General features: G+C 38.6%; 1 protein-coding gene across 6 annotated transcripts in view; it reads right to left on the reverse strand.

Annotated features, from left to right (window-relative positions):
* BCAR3 (BCAR3 adaptor protein, NSP family member) overlaps positions 1 to 23,323 on the reverse strand; it is a 97,681-nt gene that overhangs the window by 41,264 nt on the left and 33,094 nt on the right. For 4 of the 6 annotated variants that reach the window (XM_084528345.1, XM_084528347.1, XM_084528348.1 and 1 more), the window contains exon 2: positions 7,420 to 7,747. In XM_084528345.1, coding sequence (XP_084384471.1) covers positions 7,420 to 7,739 — 320 coding nt within the window. In that variant the 5' untranslated portion in view covers positions 7,740 to 7,747. Of the gene's footprint in view, positions 1 to 7,419; positions 7,748 to 13,664; positions 13,792 to 13,877; positions 14,016 to 23,323 lie in introns of those variants that run through there. The other 2 variants (XM_084528344.1, XM_084528346.1) reach the window with 2 other exon arrangements.

Below are 23,323 nucleotides of genomic sequence, written 5' to 3' on the forward strand. Positions count from 1 at the left end.
TCCAGCACTGCTTCAATAAAGAATCTTTACATAGATATATCCTTTAATACTTAGCTGCTGATTCTAAGAAAACCTCCATCCTTCTACAACAATTGTACATGACCTCCTGTCCTCATTGCTGCTGTGAAGAACCCTGCAACAACAGACCTGGAAAGATTAAGCCATATTAATCATCTGCTTTCTCCAGGCCTTTGCCATCCTCACAGCCACACTTATAAAGAAACCGTGCTAACTTTAACAAAATTTAAGTGTAGACGCAACAGTATTATCAGAGATGTCCAAATCCTCCCCATCATTCAAAGATCAGATAGATAATTTTTACATTTATGAAAACTGCTGAATTGCCGTGAAGCAGCTCTGTGCTACTCCACGCTTTTATGAATCTATTTGTGAGGAAAAACATTAGGATGCATTGCCAATACTTCATATGTTTCTTTACTGTAAAGTGACCTTTGCTGGGAACATTTTCAAAAGCATCTCCTTTCTACTGTGTTGAAAAAGTGAGGCTGAAAAGAACAATCTCAACAGCGCCAAGGCCGATGCCTGACAAATCAGTGTGAAGACAATGCAGGCTCAAAGGGAGCCTGAGAAACTGAAAAAAGTACCAAGCTGTTGCATGGCTGCTTAGGTAGACAAAAATGCTATAGAGATCAAATGGGATCAAATGTCTCCTTCGTCTCTGAAATCTTTTCACCTATGTAGATTTAAACAATACACAACTATTTAAGAATGAAGGTGCAAGTTTGAACATGCTAAACATACTGTGTTTAAGCATACACACTGCAGACTGATGTTATTTGTTCTGTAAACTAGGGTAAAAGACCCAGTGATTTTATCCTTGAGCAGCTTCTGCTTCACACACACACACTCCTACTACATTCCACAGTCTACAGCTTCACAACACTATGGACATGACTCATTCAAACACCAGTGGAAACAAGTGCAAACTTCTATGACTAACTGCATAATGACCTGCAGTTCACACAAGAACAGGAGGGAATCTTCACTAATTAAATCTCAGGAAAAGATAAAATATCATCTCTGGAATTAAATAAAATCTTCACTCATTCATATTTGTTCAGAACGCCCCTGCAGAGCTAATGCTGTTGGCCATTTGCTTTCACCATTTCCACTTGCTGCATTTTACCTATCACACAGAAAAATCTACTTTCTACCACAGCAGAAAATCTACTGCTTTCTACTTTTTGCAAGTCACTCTCTACTTCTGAACCACATACAGTACTGGTATCCACAAAACCCCAAACTAGGCACTTCTATTCTTTTATTTTCCTTAACACTGAGGAGTCCCAGAGCCAAAACTTTGCTCTTTAGAGCTATTCTTAAACATTCTTTTTCCAGGACTGTCACAATGTTGTGAAAGCAGTGGCTGAGCAGCAGGACTATGGCTTATCCAAACAGTCACTGCTTCTATACACTTCTCTGTATATGTGCTGTAATCTGTTGATTTATACCTCCAGCTGGCAATTCTTTACAGTCAGTGCTTTAGTTACTGTAGTTGTTCAGGATCCAGTTATTCAAATTTTTTTTAAACAATTTTAAATCACTTAATCTCAAAAAATAGTCACACACTCAGTAGTATCACAGATTCTTCCAATTCATCTGAAATTCATGTAAATTATGTAAAAAAATTATTCACAAAGCACAGTTGCCATGCGGCTGATGTGTCTTTCAGAAATGCGTATTTGAACTGGAACATAGAAAGGTTAATCCCAAGAAGGAAGAGCTCTCCTCCCTGTCTATTCTCTTACCCCAGTTTAAGAAGCTCACTGTATCAGACACTTCTCTATACAGGACGTTGTGAGCTAGCATCAACAATACACGAGATATTCCTCTGTTTGACATTGACATCCACTGGGTATATTCTTCTGATTGATTTCCTCCACACTACAAGATCAAAAATTTGTAACCTTATATTACAATTAATTGCTCATCTCCCCTCCTCCTCTTCAAAATAGATTGTATTTTGACAAGTGTGCCCCGCTGAGTTGCAACAAACTCAGCCCAGAACTCCAAAAACATGCAACCTTATCACCACATGGCAAACAAACTGTAGTTACTACAATACTTTCAGAGGCCAGCTTGTTTTGCTAACAAATACTTCTTGCTGGAAAGTAAAAGTACAGCTACAAATTATAGTTTCAGCCCGTGTGCGACGGATTGATGGGTGCATGGCAGCAGTCATACAGTTAGTAAAACTTTTCATAAAGAAATGGTCCACCATAATTACAAATATAAGCACAGCTGCCCTAGTACAACACTGACATGTTCTCTTCTCATTTATCGTGTTTTTGAAAAGAATGTCTCTAAAATGATTGCTGCCCTCCTTCAAAAAGATTTATATTTGAATATAAATACCTAAGCACAGCTGGGGGGAGAAATGTAGTTGCCTTTTTGCTATGTAATTTATACCTAAAAAGAGAACTGAAAAGAAAACCATCATGTTTATCTGCAGGACTGGTGGTTCTTAACAGCAGGTACCCATGTACTGTTATGTCCTGCAGTAATCATAGAAAGCAGAACTTTATTCACAGCATAAAAGGAGTGGAAAGAAAAATAAATGGTTATATGTGGACAGGAGGTAAGATGACGGATGGTGAAACGAAGTACCATTAGAAGAAGCAACACAGTATTTGGTACATAATTGGCAGCAGAAGAATCCGTCCACACAACACATTGAGGGGCTGGAAAGGGAAGGCAGATGAGCCATACCAGAAATGAGCCCCGAAAGTTAAAGGGCTAAGAAGATCTGATTCTGAATATAAGCAGAGAACATTAGGTATTCTCTGCTTATACAACAGAGCATCACTTCTACCACAACTGTCTATCAGCATTAGTGGATGGCTAAGCTCCACCTCTGTGAAAGCATAGCTGAAATTTACAGGTGTACATGTGAATGGTCAGATCAAGAAAAACAATGGGAAACTTCTATACAAAAAGCACGAAGCTTTGGCAACTTCTAAGGAACCCTTCCTTTTGAAAAAGCATTTGTTTGCATATGGGAGAAGTCAAAAACATATTCAGTAGCTCTCAATTTACCATGCTTGTCTTACTCCCATGAAAAAACACAACCACAAACAGTCTGTTACAGGTCTGTTACAGGAAAATAAAGCACATACTAAGAGGAAATGTCAAGCATCACACCAAAACCAATTATTTTTACTTCAAAAGTTACGTGCTTTATAAAAAGTTCCTCCTCACCTTAAACAACAATTCAAAGAGAACCTAAGATCCATCAATGGCTTTATAACTCAATACCAACACCTTGCTAACTTCCAAATGTACTACTCACCAAGGACAGTTCTGCAGAGGACAGTGAATCTCTTTAGCTTTCTGTTGATAAAGTTATCCTACTAATGTCAGTGGTACTAGTCAGTTTAAAATTGAACTTTTTTTTTCCCCCTGGACAGTTATTTAAGATGTTATCACATATTTGAGAGAACTATATAAGTTTTATCCAGCTCAATGTGCAGAGCCTTGAAGATCAGAAATATTATAGAGTACAGAACATCCTAAATGACCAGATAAACCAATCTTGTCTGAAATAACTCAACTGTGGCCAACAGAAAGTCCAATGCTAGATGATAGCACTTCATCTGAAATTGCGGGGAAAAAAAGAGCTGACTCAAGAAAAACAACAGTCTCCTAATCAGTACTCAAATTGAAACAGACTGAAGTCAGGCTAAATATAAAGCTGGATACACCCACCATACTTTCAGAACCACGAAGTGCATTCTTAGTGCTTGTACGTAGATTCTTTGGGCTAGTGTATAAACACAGGTTTACAGGTTGTTTTTGACATTTTGATATTTTGCAACAGGGTTCAGTGAGCATTGGAAAGTGTTACAGATGGTTTGCCCAATTTCTCAGTGAAAGAATGAAGCTGACCCCAACCTACCCCTTACCTGCCCTACACCCAGCAGATACACAATACAAAAAATACATATTTTTTAAATCTACCAACAGATATGCATTTGAAGGTTTTCTTCTTTAAATAAAGACATCATAAAACAAGGTCAAGCTAATTAAACATGGGTGAGCTATGGATCAGGTATCAAAGGGAAATTCCAGTTTTGTTTTATTTAGGATTAATTGTCAATATCAGATAAAAAAAAATATCACATACAAGCTAAAACAAGAGTTCTCTCATAAAACAGAATAGCTTTCAAGTGCTCAGTTACTTCTAATTTTGGCCATTGAATTATTTCCAAGAGACGTGAAAAAACTGCATACAGTCTTTCTCATAAAGCTTTTTTTCCTCTTAACAAACTAGCACAGTTGTGAGTTCCCAAACCAAATAGAGAACACAATCTTCCTTTACTGAAAGCCGACAAAATACTATTTCCAAGTTTTCAGAAGTGACTATCATGTTTTTCATCTTCATCTCTTGTGTGGTTTGTTTTTTTCCTGAAACATTTGCATGAAGTAGCTACCAAAACATTAGAAGAATGCTTTTGTACATCAGAATTATATTTTTCTATGTTAATCCAGAAGAAATCTAAAAATTCCACAAAGACATACTTTTCTGGTTGTAAAAATATAAAACCCAACAGAATATAATCCTACAAAAACAATTATACATACATGTATATTCCATCTTAGCTACAGAGCAATGTAATTAGTTAGCTGTCACATAAGACAGACGTTTCTGGAAATCAAGAGTTCCATTAGGTAATCATACAATTTATTATCTTCATTCCCCATTCTCCTTACTTTGTTTGTCCTATTTTTAGGACAAACTTACTAACTTACTTTGTCCTATTTTTTGTAACACAAAATTATGTATTTATATAAATAAGTATGTTTATTTATATAAAATACATTTGATTAAAGACTATATTACTCATTCTGAATTACTGAAAATGTTACCATAATTATGCTTTTAAAATTAGATGTTATCAAGCTTAAAGCTATGGACATGTCTGAGTCAAAGTTCAGCATAACCAGATCCACATGCACATGAACACTGCAGTCCTAATGACTGTTAGTTCTGGTGTGCTGATGCCAAATACAGCACCAGAGTTGAACAATGCATCAGAAGAAGTTTGACTAAAACACGTGTTCACACATTTTTTGTAAACAGCATTAAAGCCATGAAAGGCTGACTTACTCCTAATGAGAATATCCTTGTAACATTATATGTATGTCCCTACAAGAATCAAACTATTACAGGGCTGGTTTCATAAAACACAGATAAGGTAATGTGGACTTCCCTATACTGTCAGTCTCAACTAATTTCAATTTGAGTGTAAGCGTTAGAATATACATGTACCTTAGCATATACAGCAGAACTCTTACCACAGGAAAATCAGACTTGTTCTCCCAGTTTTCTTTTAAAATATACTAGCAAATGGTACAGTCACCCAAAGGAGACTCGAGAAGTGACATATTTGCTGTCAAGTTAACAGTACCTCCTGCTCCAATGTAACTGGGCTGTCAGGATATGGAGCAGACTGTATAAAGATCTGTTGTTAAAATTAAGCGAAAGGCAGCAGTTGTTAACATAGTATCACGTGTGTGTTTTAGCAAAGTCGCTGGAAAATCAAACACAGGAACAGTACTTGCTGTTATGACTCAAAATATGCAAATTCTATGAATAGGCTAGACTGACATCATCCTTTGAATTCCTTATCATTTCAAAAGCTTTGTTTTCATTCTGATTAGAAAGAACTTCTTCACCTTTTCCTTGCAAGCTTTCTGTTCTTACTCTTACAGCTTGCGCAGAGGTGTTCTTCAGAGGACAAAGAAAGTTACCAGTTACAAGTATTCTATATTTAATATAGAAGTTCTAGTCTCCCAAGAGAAAAAACACCTCTTGCAAATCATGTTTACTAACTGCTCCTGGGAAGGAAGGTGTAAGAAAACTTCTACGTATACCATCATATTCTTTTAATAGCAGCAACCATGGCTGCTTGGGTTCTCTAAAAGTACAAGAATCAAAGAAGTAAATTATGTTAAGAAGTCAGTTTGTGTAAGCAGGTATGTCTCAGAGGTCATTGACAGCAGAATACTGAACATGTTGAGGTCCTTTTTTCTTTCACAAGTAAAAGGGATATAGAGAAGAAAAATTTATTTTCAAGTGAGGAGAAAGTTTGATCTGGTATGCCACAAGCAAAAGCATACAAACAAAAAACACTGTACACACGCAACCCCATATAATTAGAACTCTCCTTCTCTCATGAGGTTTGAGAACATATCCTATAAATGAAAGAAGCAAACTGTGTATGCTTTTTCAGAAGTTGTTATTCGGTTATCTTTTCCTCAACCTTTATCTCTGTCACCCAAACAACTTGACGCTCACTCACCTTTGTGCCTTTAATAGATCCACTATATTGCACTGAAGTTTTCTTATGTTAGCTGAAAAAAATGTCCCCATTTTATAGACCTAAATATCAGAACAAACAAAGCTAATCGCAAAATTATTTTCTGTGGCAATTAATATTGGTGGTGAAGACAGATTCCCAAAACAAAAGCTAGCTATGAAAGCAGAATTCATAGCTAGGAAAGCAGAAAGAAAGCATAGCTAGGAAAGCAGAATTCAAGATTCTTGAGAATTCTTCTCAAGAGTCATGGAATTCTTCTCAAGAGTCAAGAGTCAGAAGTGAGGCAATGACTACTATGGGAATAGTTTGATGAGCGTACTTTGGGTTCTACAGAGTCTTCAAGAACAACAGCTCACACACAGCTCTAGGTAGGAAGCAGCTAGAGTACCATTTTCTCCTTTCCTCCACACTTCATCCCTGTAAGTACTGAATTCAAATCCAAAACAAGTTTGACCAGTTTGATTTTCTGGTTAAAACTGCTCTGTTAGAACAATCCAAAGGGCCATTACAAAGCAATTCAGTGATTTCTGATTCTTTATTTAAAGTTTAAATAAAAAAGTTAAAGTTTATTTTAAAAGTTTCCTCCATGGAAACAGTATAGCAATGCTATACCTTTTAAAGGTTCAGAGGCAAGACCTAGCCCTTGAAAATTATTGTTGAAAAGCTCCACAGATATCTAAATATCCAAATCCCTAAGTGCCACAGACACAGTGGCATAGAAGGTAATTTTAAACAGGCATTCATATTGGACAGCCCATACTGACTACTGATCTTACTGGAAAAGGGAAATTATGTTAAAGCCTGAGATATTAAGTCAAAAAAGAAATTCTCAGAATTCCTGAAATCTATGCATCAGATTCCCACACAATCCCAAATATTGCCTGTTTCACATTGGTTTTTTTTTGTGTTTGTCTCCTCCCATCAAGAGCTAAACTGAGTACATGAGAAGAAATCAACTTCCATTAGCACTCAAAGTTATAAGAAACATCTGTACCACTAACTAGACATTTAGAGGTTTAGAGAAATATCTAATAATTCCTACGCAACAAGCAAATGTAAATTAAGGTTTTACAAGTACCTGGCATGGAGTTTGTTGCTCTTTCCATTTGGTAAAGGATACTCTTCTATGACATCTTGTATAAAAGGTGGCTGCTGCCGGTGTGTTTTGGTGTACGGTAACGTTCCCATGTGGCTAAATACATCACAGGATCTAATGGGAACTGTCCCCTTCTTCTTCCTGGGGAGAGTGCCATGGATAGAGATGTCTTGAAAGGAGTCTGAGTGCTGCTCAGCTAGTGAAGGTTTGGTGGTCAAAAGGTCCATGGAAGAAGCTAATGATAACTGATGATTCACCGGGACATTTCTGGGAAGGCTTGCAAATTTCCCTGCAGCTATCATTCTTGGTTCTGGAAAAAAATAAAAATAAAAATCATAGGACATCAATCAAAGCCCCATTTTAATGGAAATTAAATACCACAATTAACAAAAGCACTTAAAACCGAACTTCTGCTTTGCTTTAAGGCAGTCAGCTTCTTCAAGAGGTAGGCTGTATTATAATCAAGTCACATTTGCTCCCAACTGCATGTGTCAAGCATGTGCATACTAACTTCTACATACATGAGAAGTCACAATAAAAAACAACTGATTTGAGCACATATGCAACACCAGACCCTGAACTATTCTCCATTTTTCTGTATGAGGTTCCTCCTTTTTTGCTTATGCACATCCTCTGAGGAGTCAGACATCAACTTAGAATCATTAACAAAAAGCAAAATTTTAAGGGCATTTAGGCTCTCTACAGCTTGGTTTGGACACTTCTAAATCCAGTGGCTGGCACACTGTGAAGGAAATACTTCCTGAAAAGTCTTGCTCAAGTAATAAATCTAGCAGAGAACTGGTCACATATTTACAACAAGCTGAAAACTAAAGGGCTCTACCCGAGAGATAAGGGCAGCAACAGATTACTGGAATTCTCTCCTGCAGCATGCACAGACTGCTGGCTCAAATCATTGCTGACATTAGGGATTTGCATAGCTGTCAGTCTCTTGTACCATCTGTTGTAACCTGCTGTACAGTACAGGTTTTTCTGTTATCATGAGCAAAAAACTCTCAGAGACAAACACTTCAGGCACATTAACAGATCCCTGTACTCATCCTCAAAAAAAAAAAAGCCTACTTCAGAAGACAAGCTGCCTTATCCTATCCAGGTATGTTAGACTGCAAAAACTATTCTATGGAATGAACGTCGTAAAGTCATCCAATCCAACATTATTTGAGCCAGGTACTAGTCAACCAGGTGTCTCCTATGAAAACTGGAAAAAGTGCATGAGCAGCACAGACTGATATGAAATCAGAAGCCAGGAAAGCTTTTTGGAGATAGAAGTTAGAAAGAATCTGTTCTGACTTTAGTCTAGTTTCATGTCAGAAAAAAAGAGTAGTACCTCGAAGGTCCAACAGCCTGGAAGTCAGCTTCTTAAACCTACACAAGAATTCCTCTGGTTTGGAGAAATGTACAGGTGCTGCAACAAAAACATAGCTGGTTCTATACTCTCCTGCTCCCTTCTCCAGCCTCAGCACAACAAGGACTACAGAAGTGTCACTGCACTGAAACTACTGTTATTTCTGCTCAGAGACTATCATAACAGGCTTAGTTTTACAGTAACACTAAAGCTGATGTCAAACCTATGAAAGAATTCTGCTATCTTCTGTCAGCTGCACTGAAGAGAGATTCACAGGCTGGGTAAAGTTTCCAGACATCCACCACAAACCCCTTCCCATTTCTCCCTTGTTGAAGGCCCTACAATAAATGTTCGCTCATGATAAGAAACGCTTAGATTATGATTTTTTTCATCTTCAAATCTGCCAAGACTCTAAACAGAGCTGCTATATACTTTAGTAGAACAGCCTCTGGAAATAGCATCTCTGGTCTGAGAGAGAATCTGTTTGACCTCGGTAATGTTTCTTGTTGAAAAGAGTAGAAAAGAGCTGAGAAGTTAAAAAGAAGTCAGACTGTTAGTTGTGTAGATCCAAATACAATTCAAAACCCTAGAGAAACCAAACCACATGCTCACCAAAAATAATCATAATAAAAAAATCTTTATCTTAAATCATCATATGGTCCCTTGATGTGAAATACTAAGTCACCTCTCCATTTATCAAGTGCGTTGAAGACACAGTTTCTGCTGGTTAGTATTAATAATTATTTTCAAAACAAAACAAAAGTGTCATAAAGCCAGGCTTGTATTATAATTGTATTGTGTCTATTATTAAGCAAAACAACTGGTACAGAGGGGAAGCTCTAAAATGCAAACGTTTACCACAAGGCTACAATTTCCTAGCTAGAGTAAAAAGACAGAGCTTATTTCCAGTAAATTAATTTGTAAATTAATTTATTAGAAAGGAATTATAAAATTGATCTCAATCAATATGGGGGGTGGGGGAGGAGGAGAGGGAATAAGCTCCTTATAATTCACACAATCATTTGAAAACTCAACCTTTTTGTGTTTAATGTAGTAAGGAAGCAATCATCATTTATAAATGGCCTAAAAAATGGAGGCTAGCTTGCTCATATGGCATAAATGTATTGTTATTCTCCTATTTTGGAGCTGCTAAGATTCTGTATTTAATAATAATATTTTCTTATTGGTTTACAAAAAAAACCCTCCGAAACTCTGAATTCTGACTATTTAAGTGTTTTATCCATTCAGCAAGATTTTCCTTGGCCTTTCTGCAAGATCATCACTATGAAACACGATAGTTCATGTGGATGGATAGCAAAACCAAGACACTTTAAAACAACAGACACTTCAGTTTAATAGCTGATACCAGCTGAGTCCATGATAGGCTTACAATGACAGTACACTCTCAGTCACCATGTGTTTGAGGATCCACAAAGAAAGGTAAGTGTCCCTTCTCCTAATTGAATCACAGGATAATTATATCAATCTAATAGGATTCTAATCTGATCTCGGAATTTTTCACCAAATGAATGATGATCTCCTGAAGTACATTATTCTCCTTTTAACCTCCCCTCCTAACAAGCCCTTTTTAAAGAAAACCAAACCAGACACCCTCAGTTATGTCCTAATCATTGTACCGCGTAACTCACTCCCTTAATAACATCCTCCAATTCACATATTCAACACCCAATCCTCAAATTCACATCTGAGTTTTGTTTTGAGGAGTTGAGTTAGAGTCCCAAACGTAAGAATCTCAAGGCATTCAAAAACTTGCAATACAGTTAGCCACAATTACACGGGCACAGAAGCTTTGACAATATTTCAAGCAATCCTCCCCTCAAAAACCAAAACAAACAGGTCTGCTAACCTCTATACAAATTTATCTGCTTGCTTATCTGCTCCTATACTAAGTATTCTTCACAAATGTAAACTAAGAATTACAACAATTAGCTTGGTAACAAAAGTCTTGCCAAACTGTCCATACATTTTTCTTGTATTCAATGTAAACACTGCAGGAGGAAGCCTCCTCAGCTGAAGACTCTGGAATATCTCAAATACTTTAACGTATGATTCAAAGAATGTTTGACTTTGCTAGAGATAGAACCCCTGGCAGTTTTACTCCCTAAGAGACAGTGAACTTAAAATATCTGTCATCACGCAGTCAACAATGGAAATGGTAGAAATTATAGCGGAAGGAGAGACCAGAAGTAACTTAAAAGTCCACATTGATATTTTTTATAGAGAGTGCAATTTCTCTTTCTTCAGTCTGTAATTAGGGAAAGTATAAGGCAGAAGTATAATTGGCAGAAGTCGGATTCTGCATTCAGAGAACTGGAGGGCATGAACTGTTTCCAGGTAATTTGTGGTATGTCCTGTCTTTTTGTTGTGAATGGGAATGAGGGAACACAAACTAAGTCATCTTTAAAACCAACATGGCCTTTAGGAAACCATATGAGATCAGACACAGAATAAAATACCTATCTGGTGGGCAAGACCAAACATGAACCAAGATCTAATCCAATGGGGTGTGCGTCTCTTCACATCGTTGCTCAAAACCAAAAAGAACCACATAAACAATGAAACAAACAAAAAAAAAAACCTTCCTTTGCTCAAAAATAATATACGGAAATTCTTCTGTTTATGTCCTTTTAGCTTTGGGATGCAAACACAAACTTTCCAGCTCAGTCTTCACATACTTGCCGATGCAGTTTGCAGTCCGAAGCATTCTGAAGCTCCATTCAACCTGACACAGGTACAAGAACAAGAGGCCCTCCCAACCCACAACACAGCACAACTGGTGCCAATGGTTGCTACTTCATTGTTTCAGCACGCTGGAGGAGGGTAAAGGAAGGAAAAGCAATCTCCACTTCGGCCTCAGAGATTCGTGAACAGCATAACAAACAGAGCAAGTACATGGTCATGCTAATGGAAGTCTCATAAAAGGGAACTGAAAAGCAATTTCTGAGCTCTGAATCAGACTCTCAAGCTATCTCAAAACTCTACATTATAACTACATCAGTTTTGGACATTAAAAGATTCACACTTCTCTCAAAGCCTTACTCCTAACAAGGAGAATCCCCTGGACTTCAGACTCACCGAAGTCTATACCTGTTGCTTATATCACCCATGGCACAACACTTTTTTTACCATTGTTTTATCATTATATATATTATGAAGCTAAGAGGGTTGAAAATGGTTTAACACATCCAGTCAAAAACTGCCTTATGTTCTCTAGTTGTTATGGGATGTAGTCAACTTTCATGAAAACCATACTTACTTTTGACACAGTACATTTCCATACAAGTTTCCTCCATCTTCCCTCCCTCCCTCCAAAACAGTAACAGGAGTGAGGATATAAAACTCTTCTCTTGCCGTTGAGCTACTTGGTACATTTACATGTGCTATGGATATCCATGTGGGAACTAAAGAAAGCAATCAATTTCAGTGGTAAAGAAAGCCAAGTTCAGGGGAAAAAAAAAAAAAAAAGATAAATTTAATTTCCTCAGATTTATTTTCTGTGTAGTAATAGAAAAACTTAGGGAAACACAAAAAGCATGACTGAAAAGCCACAGAAGTTAATATATTAGGGGAAGAAATGAAATCAAAAATAAAGCTGCTATAAACTGAAGGCAGATTACATGTTATTTCCCAAGAAGCAACGTAGTCTTTTTCATTTGTATAATAAAAGAGAGATTATTTCTACTCCTAAAATGGCTACAATCTGCATTTTATGTTTTTTATTTTGTTTGTATTTTAAACAGGATAAACTTCTGCAGTAGCTGCTATAGCAAACAGGTTGCAGGACTATGAGAAGAATATTAAGGTTCGATAACCTACAGCCTGTTACGATAAGGAGAAATAGATTGAGAAAGCATACACGATAGTTCAAAGGCTTTAAGCTACTATCAGAAAACACATGAGTCTGTCAAACATCAAAAACTCAGCACCAGATTACAGACAGGTCAGTGCTTCCAAAGGCTCCTGAGTCATCAAACTCTTCTTGCTCTCCTTCTCCTTCCTTGTATACATGCATACACACATCATTTCCCGCATACATCCTTGCACTGTAATCTGACAATATATTTTAAATGTGCTTTATAACTAGTACTCTCGTGAAACAGAACGCATGCAGAACATGAAAAAGTGATCACTGAAGAGTTCTCAAGAATAAACACGTACAGACCTCATCATTTGGCCTATACTATAAAATCATCTCAGAAACTTACATGCCCAACCAGTCAGCCCAGTAATCCTGAAGCCTTAACTTGCAATAACCATTCTATTCCCATTTTGCTGGCAGAAGCAGACGTCACCAAGGCTACTGTCAAATCTAAGTGTTTTTTCAGCTAAAGCTTCAAAATACAAGCTTTTATTATTCCTCTCATATAGGAAGTCATTTATTACTTTGCTTGCTGCTCTGTTCCCACGATTTTAGTACCAAAAAGAAGAAAAAATGACTCTAACTGCAAACGAAATATTTCAATTTTTTTTTTTTCAGCAGCAAATACTCGCTTTATTATTTTGAACTAACAACCAACTTATCTAAATTGCAAATTTGGACAGAAAAAAAAAAGAGCCTTTATACGAGCGCCTGAGAGAAAAAAAGATCAAGTCAATACGAAGAGTATTTCCTTTCTCTGTCCTCGGCGAAGTACCTCGGTATCTCAAGCGCACCCCTTCTGCAGCTGGGACCACTCGGCAGCTTCCCGCGGACCCCGCGCTAGGGGCGGAGGCCCGGCCGTCCCGAGGGCCGCCGCCTCACGGCCTCCAGGGCCAGGGCCAGGGCTGCCCGCCGGACCCTTGGCCGTGGCGGCGTGCCAGCCTTCCGCCCTCCGCCCCGAGCAAGGCGCCGTCCCACACCTACCGCTCCCACCGCCGCGGCTCCCTCGAGCGCAGCCCAGCTCCCGTCGCGGTGCCGGGCGCTCGGGGCGAGCTCACGGGCGGCGAGCCGGGACGTGCCGGAGAGCCGCCCCGCCGCGGCGGCAGCTGGCGACAACCGCCCCCAAGGGGCCGCCGCCGCAGCCTCCCCCGAGCGCCCCTCCGCTGCCCCGGCTCCGCGCCTCTCCGCGGGACTCACCTCGGGCGCCGCGCCCGGCTGCCGGACGCCCCTCACCTGCTGCCGCGGCCGGGCCGCCTGGGGCTGCGGCTGGGGCCGGGGCCGGGGCCGGGGCGCTGCGACCGGCTCGGGCAGCGGCGGGCGGCGGTTGCCGGTCCCGGCCACTCCCTCCGAGGCCCCGCCACGCCGGGCGCTGACATGCGGTCACCTCCCCGGGCCCTGTTTCACGCGTTTAACAACTTGGCTGCCGTAATTTCTGCCGCTAAACCAGGGTTGCTAGGCGAGAAGTAACAGTTTCCCAAATGCACCCCGCTGACGGACACTTGGGAGTGTCATTGCTCACTTTCCACGTTACTGACTTTAGCAGACTTCCCCTCATCCCACCACGTCACATGAAGATATTTGTACAACACGCTGGTGCTATAAAACATGCTTTCTAACACAAAGACTCAAATACCTGCAGAGGATCAGGCAGTAGTAACACACTGGCCGTAGACAACAAACCCATTGCCCTCTCCTTTCACACAACCACAAACGCCAAGTTCTCTTTATGCCCTGAAGAACAGCACAGCCTGACATCGGATCCACAAGGACCCAACCCACTGCCCTCTACCTTTTCAGTATCACCTTTAAGACATGTATTCAGATCACCCATCTCCTTTCCCCAGGTAATCCCATTTATTGCTTGTTTTCGTCCGAACACAGCCTGTGCATGCGTACATGTACACACCACAGCCTTCTCTGTGGCAGATTGCTCCTATCAGTCCAAGCTAAGACTATTTAGCCATCCTGTATTTTGCAGAATTAAGAATTGGGAGACTAAATTTATTGGAAAAGTCTGAGAAATCAAGAAAACTCAAGTAAAATGGTTAGTTTAATACAAGAATATATATATATATATATACACATGTAGAGAGAACTCCAATATGTTGTAGAGGAAGAAGAGACTGGAGAAAAATAGAAGAATGGAAAAATAAATTTGTCTAACGTTCTAAAGTACAGGAAGCTCACAGTGGCATTTCTGACTGGTGCTTCCCTCCCCATAGCAACTCCACTTTGGTTCCGTAAGGAAGGCGTGAGCAGTAGGAAAACATTACCATTGGTAGTGCCACACGCCTTTTACAGCAACTACTTCAAAAACAGTTAAGTTTAGAAAAAAAAAATAAAAGATGACAGTTTCCCGAAGGATTCACTCCCTTGTGGCAGGATCTCACTCACCACTGGTGGCATGCTGGTGGACACCTTCGTACCTACATGTATTTCCTCCCAAATTACAGAACATAATAACATTATAATGATACTGAACAAAATCTTGAAGTTACAATCTAAATTCAAACTGTTCTCACACAAAATGAGGTCTAAACCCACTTTTTTTTTTTCAACAAAGGTTTTCCCAAATGCAATGACATTTGAGATACTGGTGAACTAGGAAAGATGGCAAATCTGGGATAGCTGATGGCAAACTGTGATGGTAGCTTTTGTCACTGCCAGTTGTGCAAAATCAGGTAAGTACTAAGGACAGGAAAATCAATATAAACGATAAACATTTCAGCCACAGTGGCAGATTCCAGAATGTCATGCCACGTGGAACAATCTATGGGGATTTCCCATATGATATTTCAGGCACAATCTTTCTTCAAAATACATGTACAGCTGTGGGAGGGAGGGGAAGAGCAGGGAGAGGGGAAAGGAACCCATACTGCCAGAATGTGATCCTGTCCTGGACAACAAAATGTCTCACTATGTCCTGTGCAAGAAAAACATAATTATAGTGAGAACATAGAAAGAAGAGTTGAGACACTTGTATTACACTTTTCATTCTAATGTTCTGATGAATCCACTTACCTCCTGTAAGTTTTTTTTCTAACGTACATCACAGTGGTAAATATATTCACAGGAAAGACCATATAGTACTTTCTCAGTTGTCATAAAATCATAAAGGTCAGAAAAGACCTCCATGATCATCTGGTCCAACCATCCCCCTACCACCAATGTTACCCATTAAACCACGTCTCTGAGTACCACAAGACCATCGAGTGAAACACACTACATAAGTGCACACTAGTATTTTCCTCATTACATAAAGGAAAAGGTCTTGTTTCTACCATATCTTCCGTAGTTCACTGAAAAATCTCTAAAATATCATGCCAAAAATTCAGATCAGTTACCACATAATCATCAGTCGTAACATATACATTGACAGATATGAAAAATCTCAGGGAATTTTCAGGCACAGGCATTACGCAGGAGGTAATGTCATGGTTCATTGTCACGTTTTATGAATAAGACCTAGAAAAGCAGTAGTAATTTCCTTAGTAACACGACTGGGTGCTCAGTAATGGGACTAGTAGCTGGGCAGCCCTGCATAAACCGTGATTACTCTTACATGAGTCATTACATCCTTTTCCTAGGCGTTTTATTCTGTCTTCAAATGAAACTGAAAATTGGTCTTTGTCTTCTTACATGACAATTTACACAGCACACCCTTGTATATTTTCAATACAAAGCTTTCAAAGAAAAATTGCCTGCAGACTGTTAGAATGATTCACAGGGCTGCTGACACTAGCTGCATAAACTTATTGTGAGTTGTCACATTAAGTTACTAAGTTATTTTGAATTAAGTTAGATTAGATTCCTTGTTGAAATATTTTAGGTGTTTTCACATTTTATTAAATCTACTTCAGAAATGGGATTACTGAGATGTCAGCTGAAGTCTGAAACAGTAATGCCCTGAAACAACCACAGCACCTCTGCGAAGCCCTCCCTATCAGTATTCCATGCTGACCCGCCTTAGCCCTTAATCGTCTGTTTATCTACATGGCATCATGTTATCTCTTTATCACCTTGCCACAAAACTTTTAGTGGTGAATCACTGTACTTCACAACATCAGCTGGGGAAGGCTGAGAAACCAGCAGTGTGCTGACCATCACTGGCCACACATTGCTCACAGCTGTGGCCTTGTATCATCACCCTTGACTTCTACTTTATAAAGAAAAGGAGTATGTAAAGGTGTATCTTTCCACCTAATGCAAAGACACCTATACAAATCTGAACAGGTAAGTGAGGAGGAATATAACTGGGGCCCAAGACAGTCCCAAGACTTATGCTGTTGTAGCTTGCTTACTTTAATTGTGCTAAGAATTGGGTACTTGGTTCATGAAAGATCATTTTCAAAATGAAAATGGCTGGCTCACCATTACAACCAGAGGTAATGCAAGAAAATAGGAGGATTCATTGAAACCTTTCAGTTTAACCTTAAAACATCAGAATTCCTTCCTAAAATATCTAGGAGGAAATCTGTCTATTCCAAAAGCAATGCTGTTCAGCTACAGTGATAAAATGCAGAAGTAACCACACAAGAGGAGGACATGGTATGCATGGATTGCTCACACAGCAGTTCTTGTGAATTTCCTAATAAACAAAAGTCAAAGCAAGTTTCTACTGTAGACTTTTTTTTTTTTAGAAGAGAAAGGGCCCAAACAAACAAAATGTTCCATACCCTCTACTCCCACAAACACCACATGGAAAAAAATAATGCTCAGCATAACTGTTGGCTAGGAAATCAAATTAACTTGCTGGTAATTTTAAAATTAATGGAAGACATATCAAGCTCAAGCTAAATTAGAATGAAAATACCAAAATGGGACAAATGCACACATCTGAAAGTCTTACGATACTTAGTCAATATTTAGCTTGAAAACTATGAGCTATAGCAACAGTAAAATGTGCCCTGGTTGCCAATGGAAATGGACAAGGTTAGCCAGCAGCTCTCCAGACCTCCAGGACAAAGTTACCAATATCCAGTCTTGCTATTTGGTCTGTCTTAGTCCTGGAGATGTTAGGTATTTCAGAAACTTTAGAGAGCCACCTGTTATGAGTGAGAGTCAAGAAGCCTTTGCAATCCCTAGCTTCAAAACACTTTGCAAGCAGATATGTCTCATAGCTGATCATCCTGGAAATAATGCTGTAGTAAAGCAGGAGAGTTTGAGGAGTTATATAAACCTGACCTAATTCAGTGACAAACTGGAGCATGAGCATGCTCTGGCTTGCTGAAGTTTCTGGCTTCAGCACATTTAACTTTTGCAGCTCTAGATTAGTGCAGATTGGGTTCGTAGTAACACCAGATGTCTGATCCTCATTCACTACTGGCTAAAAACGTCACTTTCGATAGATCAGAATTTTCCAATAGGAACTGATTTACTGCTAAACCCCTCTAATCTGCAGCTCACACAAGTGAGTCTTAAATCAGAAAGAAACTAAAAATTTTGGAAGGATTTTCACTGTAGCTATCAGAAATTTTCAGAGCTGCTTGCTGCTGAATTGTGTGTGCCATGAGTATCAGCCAATGCTAAACCAAAAAACTGGGTATAATACAGCCCTTGCCAGATAAAATAAAAATAAATATCATCTTTAACTATCAATTAGTAAATCCACTCTATGCTATAAAAATAAACAATTGCACGTATTCTGTGACAGTAACATGTTCACCACTACCACCTTCAGTTTGGCATTGAAAATCATGTCAAAAAACTTGAGCTTGCATAGATTAGATAGACCTGTTGCAGAAGCATGAAACATGGGAGTAAAACTGCATCAAAACTTTTTGTTGTTGTTGACTAGTTTTGGTAAATGACACTAAACTAGAAGACAATACCAGAAAGAAACTGTGCAAGGGTTCTTTCCACCTGAAAATATGGGTTCCTTCCACCTGAGGGTCCATTTTCCTTTTTCAATCTAGCAATGAAAGAACTGTTACTGTGGAGCTAAGACTTCCTTGTAAGGTTCTTTTTTTCATGTTTCTGTTAAAAGTCTCAAATACAAGAGAATTAACAGCCTCTCTTTGAATGTGACAGATGTTGAAGAGTTTTGTTTAGAACATAAACCAACGTAAAGAAAAGGATAAATAGAAGGCCAGAAAGCAGCCCTAAAAAGTTGAAACTTTCAAGGGATGAAATACAGTAAGAGGTGTGTGTTTACACATTTGTAACAGCATCTATATTTCTGAGCTCCTTAAACAGAAATGCCAAAACCTCCAAATCCTTATATCTCTCACTGAGAGTGAAATAGACCACACAGGTAGCAATATCACCTCTATTACACAGATGGAAGTGTTTAAAGCAACCTCCTCTCCATCTATTGGCAAAGCTACCAAAATACTTTAGCACTAGTCTGGAATCTGCCAGGTTGACACGACATACCACTGCTCCAAAATGCTCTGGTTGTGTTTGCATTGTTTCAAATAGAAGTAAAAAAGAAATAATGAGCAAAAGGGCTTGATCTGAGAGCGACAAAGGCAAGATATCTGGATTTAAAAAGGCAACACCAGTTATGGCTTTATGCCAACTATTTCGGCCTTCTGATAAAAATACATGAGGAATTCCCTCAATTATTATTTTTATGATTCCCTCTAGTATTGTATTATCATGAATGAGAGGGAGAAAACCCACATGGCAAGAAATCACTTCCAATTTAATTTTACACGACTGCAGCAGGGCAAGAAATAGAACATATTCAGAAAAGGTTGCTTAAGAATTTAAATGCAAACCATCTTTTCCCCAGCGAATGCAGGAAATTATGTTGCGTTTATTACATTTCACCTAATTGAGGTTTTGGATATTATTTTGTATTCACCCACAGTAAATTATGTCAATGCTTATATTTTCTTTAATCCACTAAGGCTGACCTTTGTATGACAAATAAAATTACAAAGGTTCTAAAAATATATCCTACTGAAAGTGCAATCTCTTTGTAGAAGAAAACCAATAGAAACATAAGACGAAAAGGAAAGATTCCTTATACTGTTAGCTACTCAATGGAAAACACTCTAAGATGATAATGAAATCATACTGAGCCATAAAGTGCTATTAATTAGAATTCAGCTCAGTAAGAGAAGACACTGGGAAGAAAAAAAAAAGTTCTTGTTCTTAGAATGCCTTGTAAAATACTTCTTGTCACTTTGCATTTTATACATCTTTGCATTCATAACTCAACCAAAAATGCAAAGAAAAGTACATCATGAATACTTATGACTGTAAGCAAACATTTTAACAGCTAAATGATGCAAAAATATATATACATATATTTAAATTCATGTGGATAAACAGACCAAGAAATATCTTCTATGCCTGGCAAAATCCAAGGTAAATTTTAATGAAGCTATTTCTAGATGAGGTTACTTCCAGGCTTCTTTGCAATGCTAAACACACATTTCTAAGACTGCAAAAGGTGCTGGATTTCAGCTGAGAACATTCCTATAAGCACAGATGGAAGCACAGTCCATACTTTGTAGCTCTTGGGAGTGCTATGTGAATTTTGGATGCATCTTGGTTCCATACTGGGACAAGCCAAGGCAAGAGGCAGGTCCCACCCTCTGACTCCAAAATTGCCCTGAACAGAAAACAAAAAATGCATATGAAAGGAGTCATGGCCTGCTATGAACACAACAGGGTTTAGAATGTACTGCAGTGCACATCAAAAGGTAAGTGATGACACAGACAAAAGGACTGTGGAAGATTATTTATGGCTCTCAACATTCATACCTTTTTGTTACTTCTTTTTTTTAGATGTTCAGGGGCTGAGAAAGCATTCTGGGAAAGCATCACTATGGGTTGGTGTGCTTTTGTGTTTTACTTGACATCTACTTTGCCACTATCAGATACAGGATACCTGACCTGAGTAGCTATCAGTTGGACTCAGTACACAGCTGTTTCTGTGATCTGTTCATGGAACAGCATTAGGAACTATGTACATAACTGGTAACATTTCTGCACTTAGGAAGAAAGTTTGCAGAAATTGGAAGAATCTTTCCACTTGTGTACTTTGGTTTGCAGGCAAACCATAAAATCATACAAACGTTTGGATTAGAAGGGACCTTAAAGATCATCTAATTCCACCCCACTGCCATGGGCATGGATATCTCCCACCAGACCAGGTTGCTCACAGCCCCATCCAGCCTGACCTTGAACACCTCCAGGAATGGGGCATCCACAGCCTCTCTAGGTAACCTGTGCCAGTGCCTTGCCACACACACAGTAAAGAATTTCTTCAAAATATCTGATCTAAACCTGTTCTCTTTTAATTACCCACAAGTGGTCCATCCATCAAATCTGTGTCTCCAATTTAGCGACAAGGATATGTCATGCAGGACAGTGTCAAATGCTTTGCACAAATCCACAAAGCCAAATAAAATATAACAATAAGCCCTAAGCAAAAAAATGAGATCATCATGATTTAGAGAAGAGGAAACAAACACTTCCTTGAAATTTGGAAGGCTGTACTCAAAAGAAGAGATTTAATGTTCCAGGCCAACTGCATATATAGCTTTTAGGCCTAAATTCATTCTACCAGTTGCCAACTCCTGAGTGGTCTGCTAACAAGTCAGTGATCCTAGGACAGCTCTACAATCAACAACAAAGATATAGACAGCTACACAAGGCAACTCAAATTCAAAGTGGACTCAATTATTGACTGAGTTTATCTGCGTCTAAGAACTCAAGCACAGAATGACTCGCCTCCCAGTGCAGCAACTTTGGCTGTGGTTTCCATTTAAGCAGCATTGCTGTTTCAGCCACCAGGGCTTAGCTCTGCTGTTTCTTCACTGGCCATTCATGCTCGGAGTGTTTACACAGCTGAACAGTGAACTGGGTTGAGGACTTGATCTGGATTAACATGACGTAAAAAAAGTTGCTTTTCAGCAAGTTGTTTTTCAGCTCACAGACACAGGATGGTTTTGCTGACAACAAAAGGAATGATACAGAAATGGGAAAAAGCAGCTAAAGAAAAGCTAAAGAGGGCACAGACTGCTTATTTTGGCATTCTGGAACCCCAACTTAAATTTAAGGCCAGGAATCAATGGCACAGCAGCCTTTAAGTTTTCTAATACAGATAAAAAACATCATAGCCCATCTATGATTAAAAAATCATAATCAAAGCACTGATCCACTATAAAATTCGTTCTGCTGGAATGAAGTGGTTTAACAACTTTGAATAGTTATTTTTGTAATAATTAGCTGGCATCATTCACGTCAAATCAGTTATTCTAATCACTTCCCTCCCATTGGCTAGTATAAAGATAGCATAAAAGCATAAAGATAGTGACCTTCGTATTGTGTACTCTGCCTAATTCAACTGATATGCGATCATGTGCACATATTTGATCCAGGTCAAATGTGCTGCTGGGCATTATGTCAGTGCATAGATCTTGGTATTAATTACTGTGGAACCATAGCCTGAGTACCTCGAGTTAAACAGGATGAATCCACATCTTAGCATACTGAAGCATGTTCTGTTAAAAGTAATTTCAGAACCAGATTTGACTTTAGGAAACAGAAAGTGTTTTAACAAGATTTTCCAAAACTTAACTTTGATATACAAGGAAATGATTAGTCCTGTAAAATTAACCTTGTGAAAATGCTTGCATATTAAAGTGATTTATCATATCAGCCACTGCCTGGAAACTGTTGAACCAGCAACAAATACAATGCTGTTGTTTAAAGCTCAATTTTAAGCAAACAGAATAATTTATCTTGTGCTCTGTACTGGCTTAACTTTAATAAGACATTAATATTTAATAGATCTTTTTAATTTTATTTTTTTTTCTAATGTCTGACCTCAGTTCAGTACTGGAAAAGAAGCATTACAGTGTAACTGATTAGGCACTCTGCTCCTAGACACAGCACTCTGTCAAAGACAGACACAAAACAAAAACATGTCATAATAGGCTGGAGACTAGATAACAAGCATTAGTCCCTACTGTGAAAACAACACAGTCTGCAGTTATGTTTGACTGACTGAACTGATCTGTTCTGCAGCCTTCCCAGAATTTAATACAATAGGAAAAGCCATCTAGGATGTAAATACCTTTGTATAAACATACGTTAGAGATTAATATGGCACTATTTTTCAAGCACATAGTTCAATTATACACTTAATTGTTTCATTAGCCAAAGCCAGAGAGTGAATAAAAACATTGCTCACACAGAAAAATATGAAACACCAATACTTTTATGAAAGCATAAAGAACTCAAGCACTTAACTGCCAAAAAAACATACGCATCATTTTATCACCTTGCAAGATGCATTTCTGGGAATCACAAAATATACACTCAAATTTGGAGATAAAATTCTTGATTAAAATTCTAATTAACTGAAATCCACAGCAGTATAGCTACATTAGATTTAACACAACGTATCTGAATCTGCCCAGTCAGAAGTTATACTAACAGAAATCGGAACACTCTAGTCAGTTTGAACTGTTGCAAACCTACCCATAAAACAATTCACCACATGAATGACAGGTTGAACAGTCCTTTCATCTGAAAAATGTTCCATCGAGAACTGTAGTATATTCCTCACTCTGGTACCTGAAAAGGTTGCAAAACGCAGTCCTCAAAACAAGTGGAAAATATCTAATTGAAATATGTCTGGTTTCACTGCAGAAAACAACTTGAATACAACTTCTCAAAAT

The sequence above is a fragment of the Aythya ferina genome (genome assembly GCF_964211825.1).
Source record: "Aythya ferina genome assembly, chromosome: 8".
In the NCBI taxonomy this organism is placed as follows: Eukaryota; Metazoa; Chordata; class Aves; order Anseriformes; family Anatidae; genus Aythya; species Aythya ferina.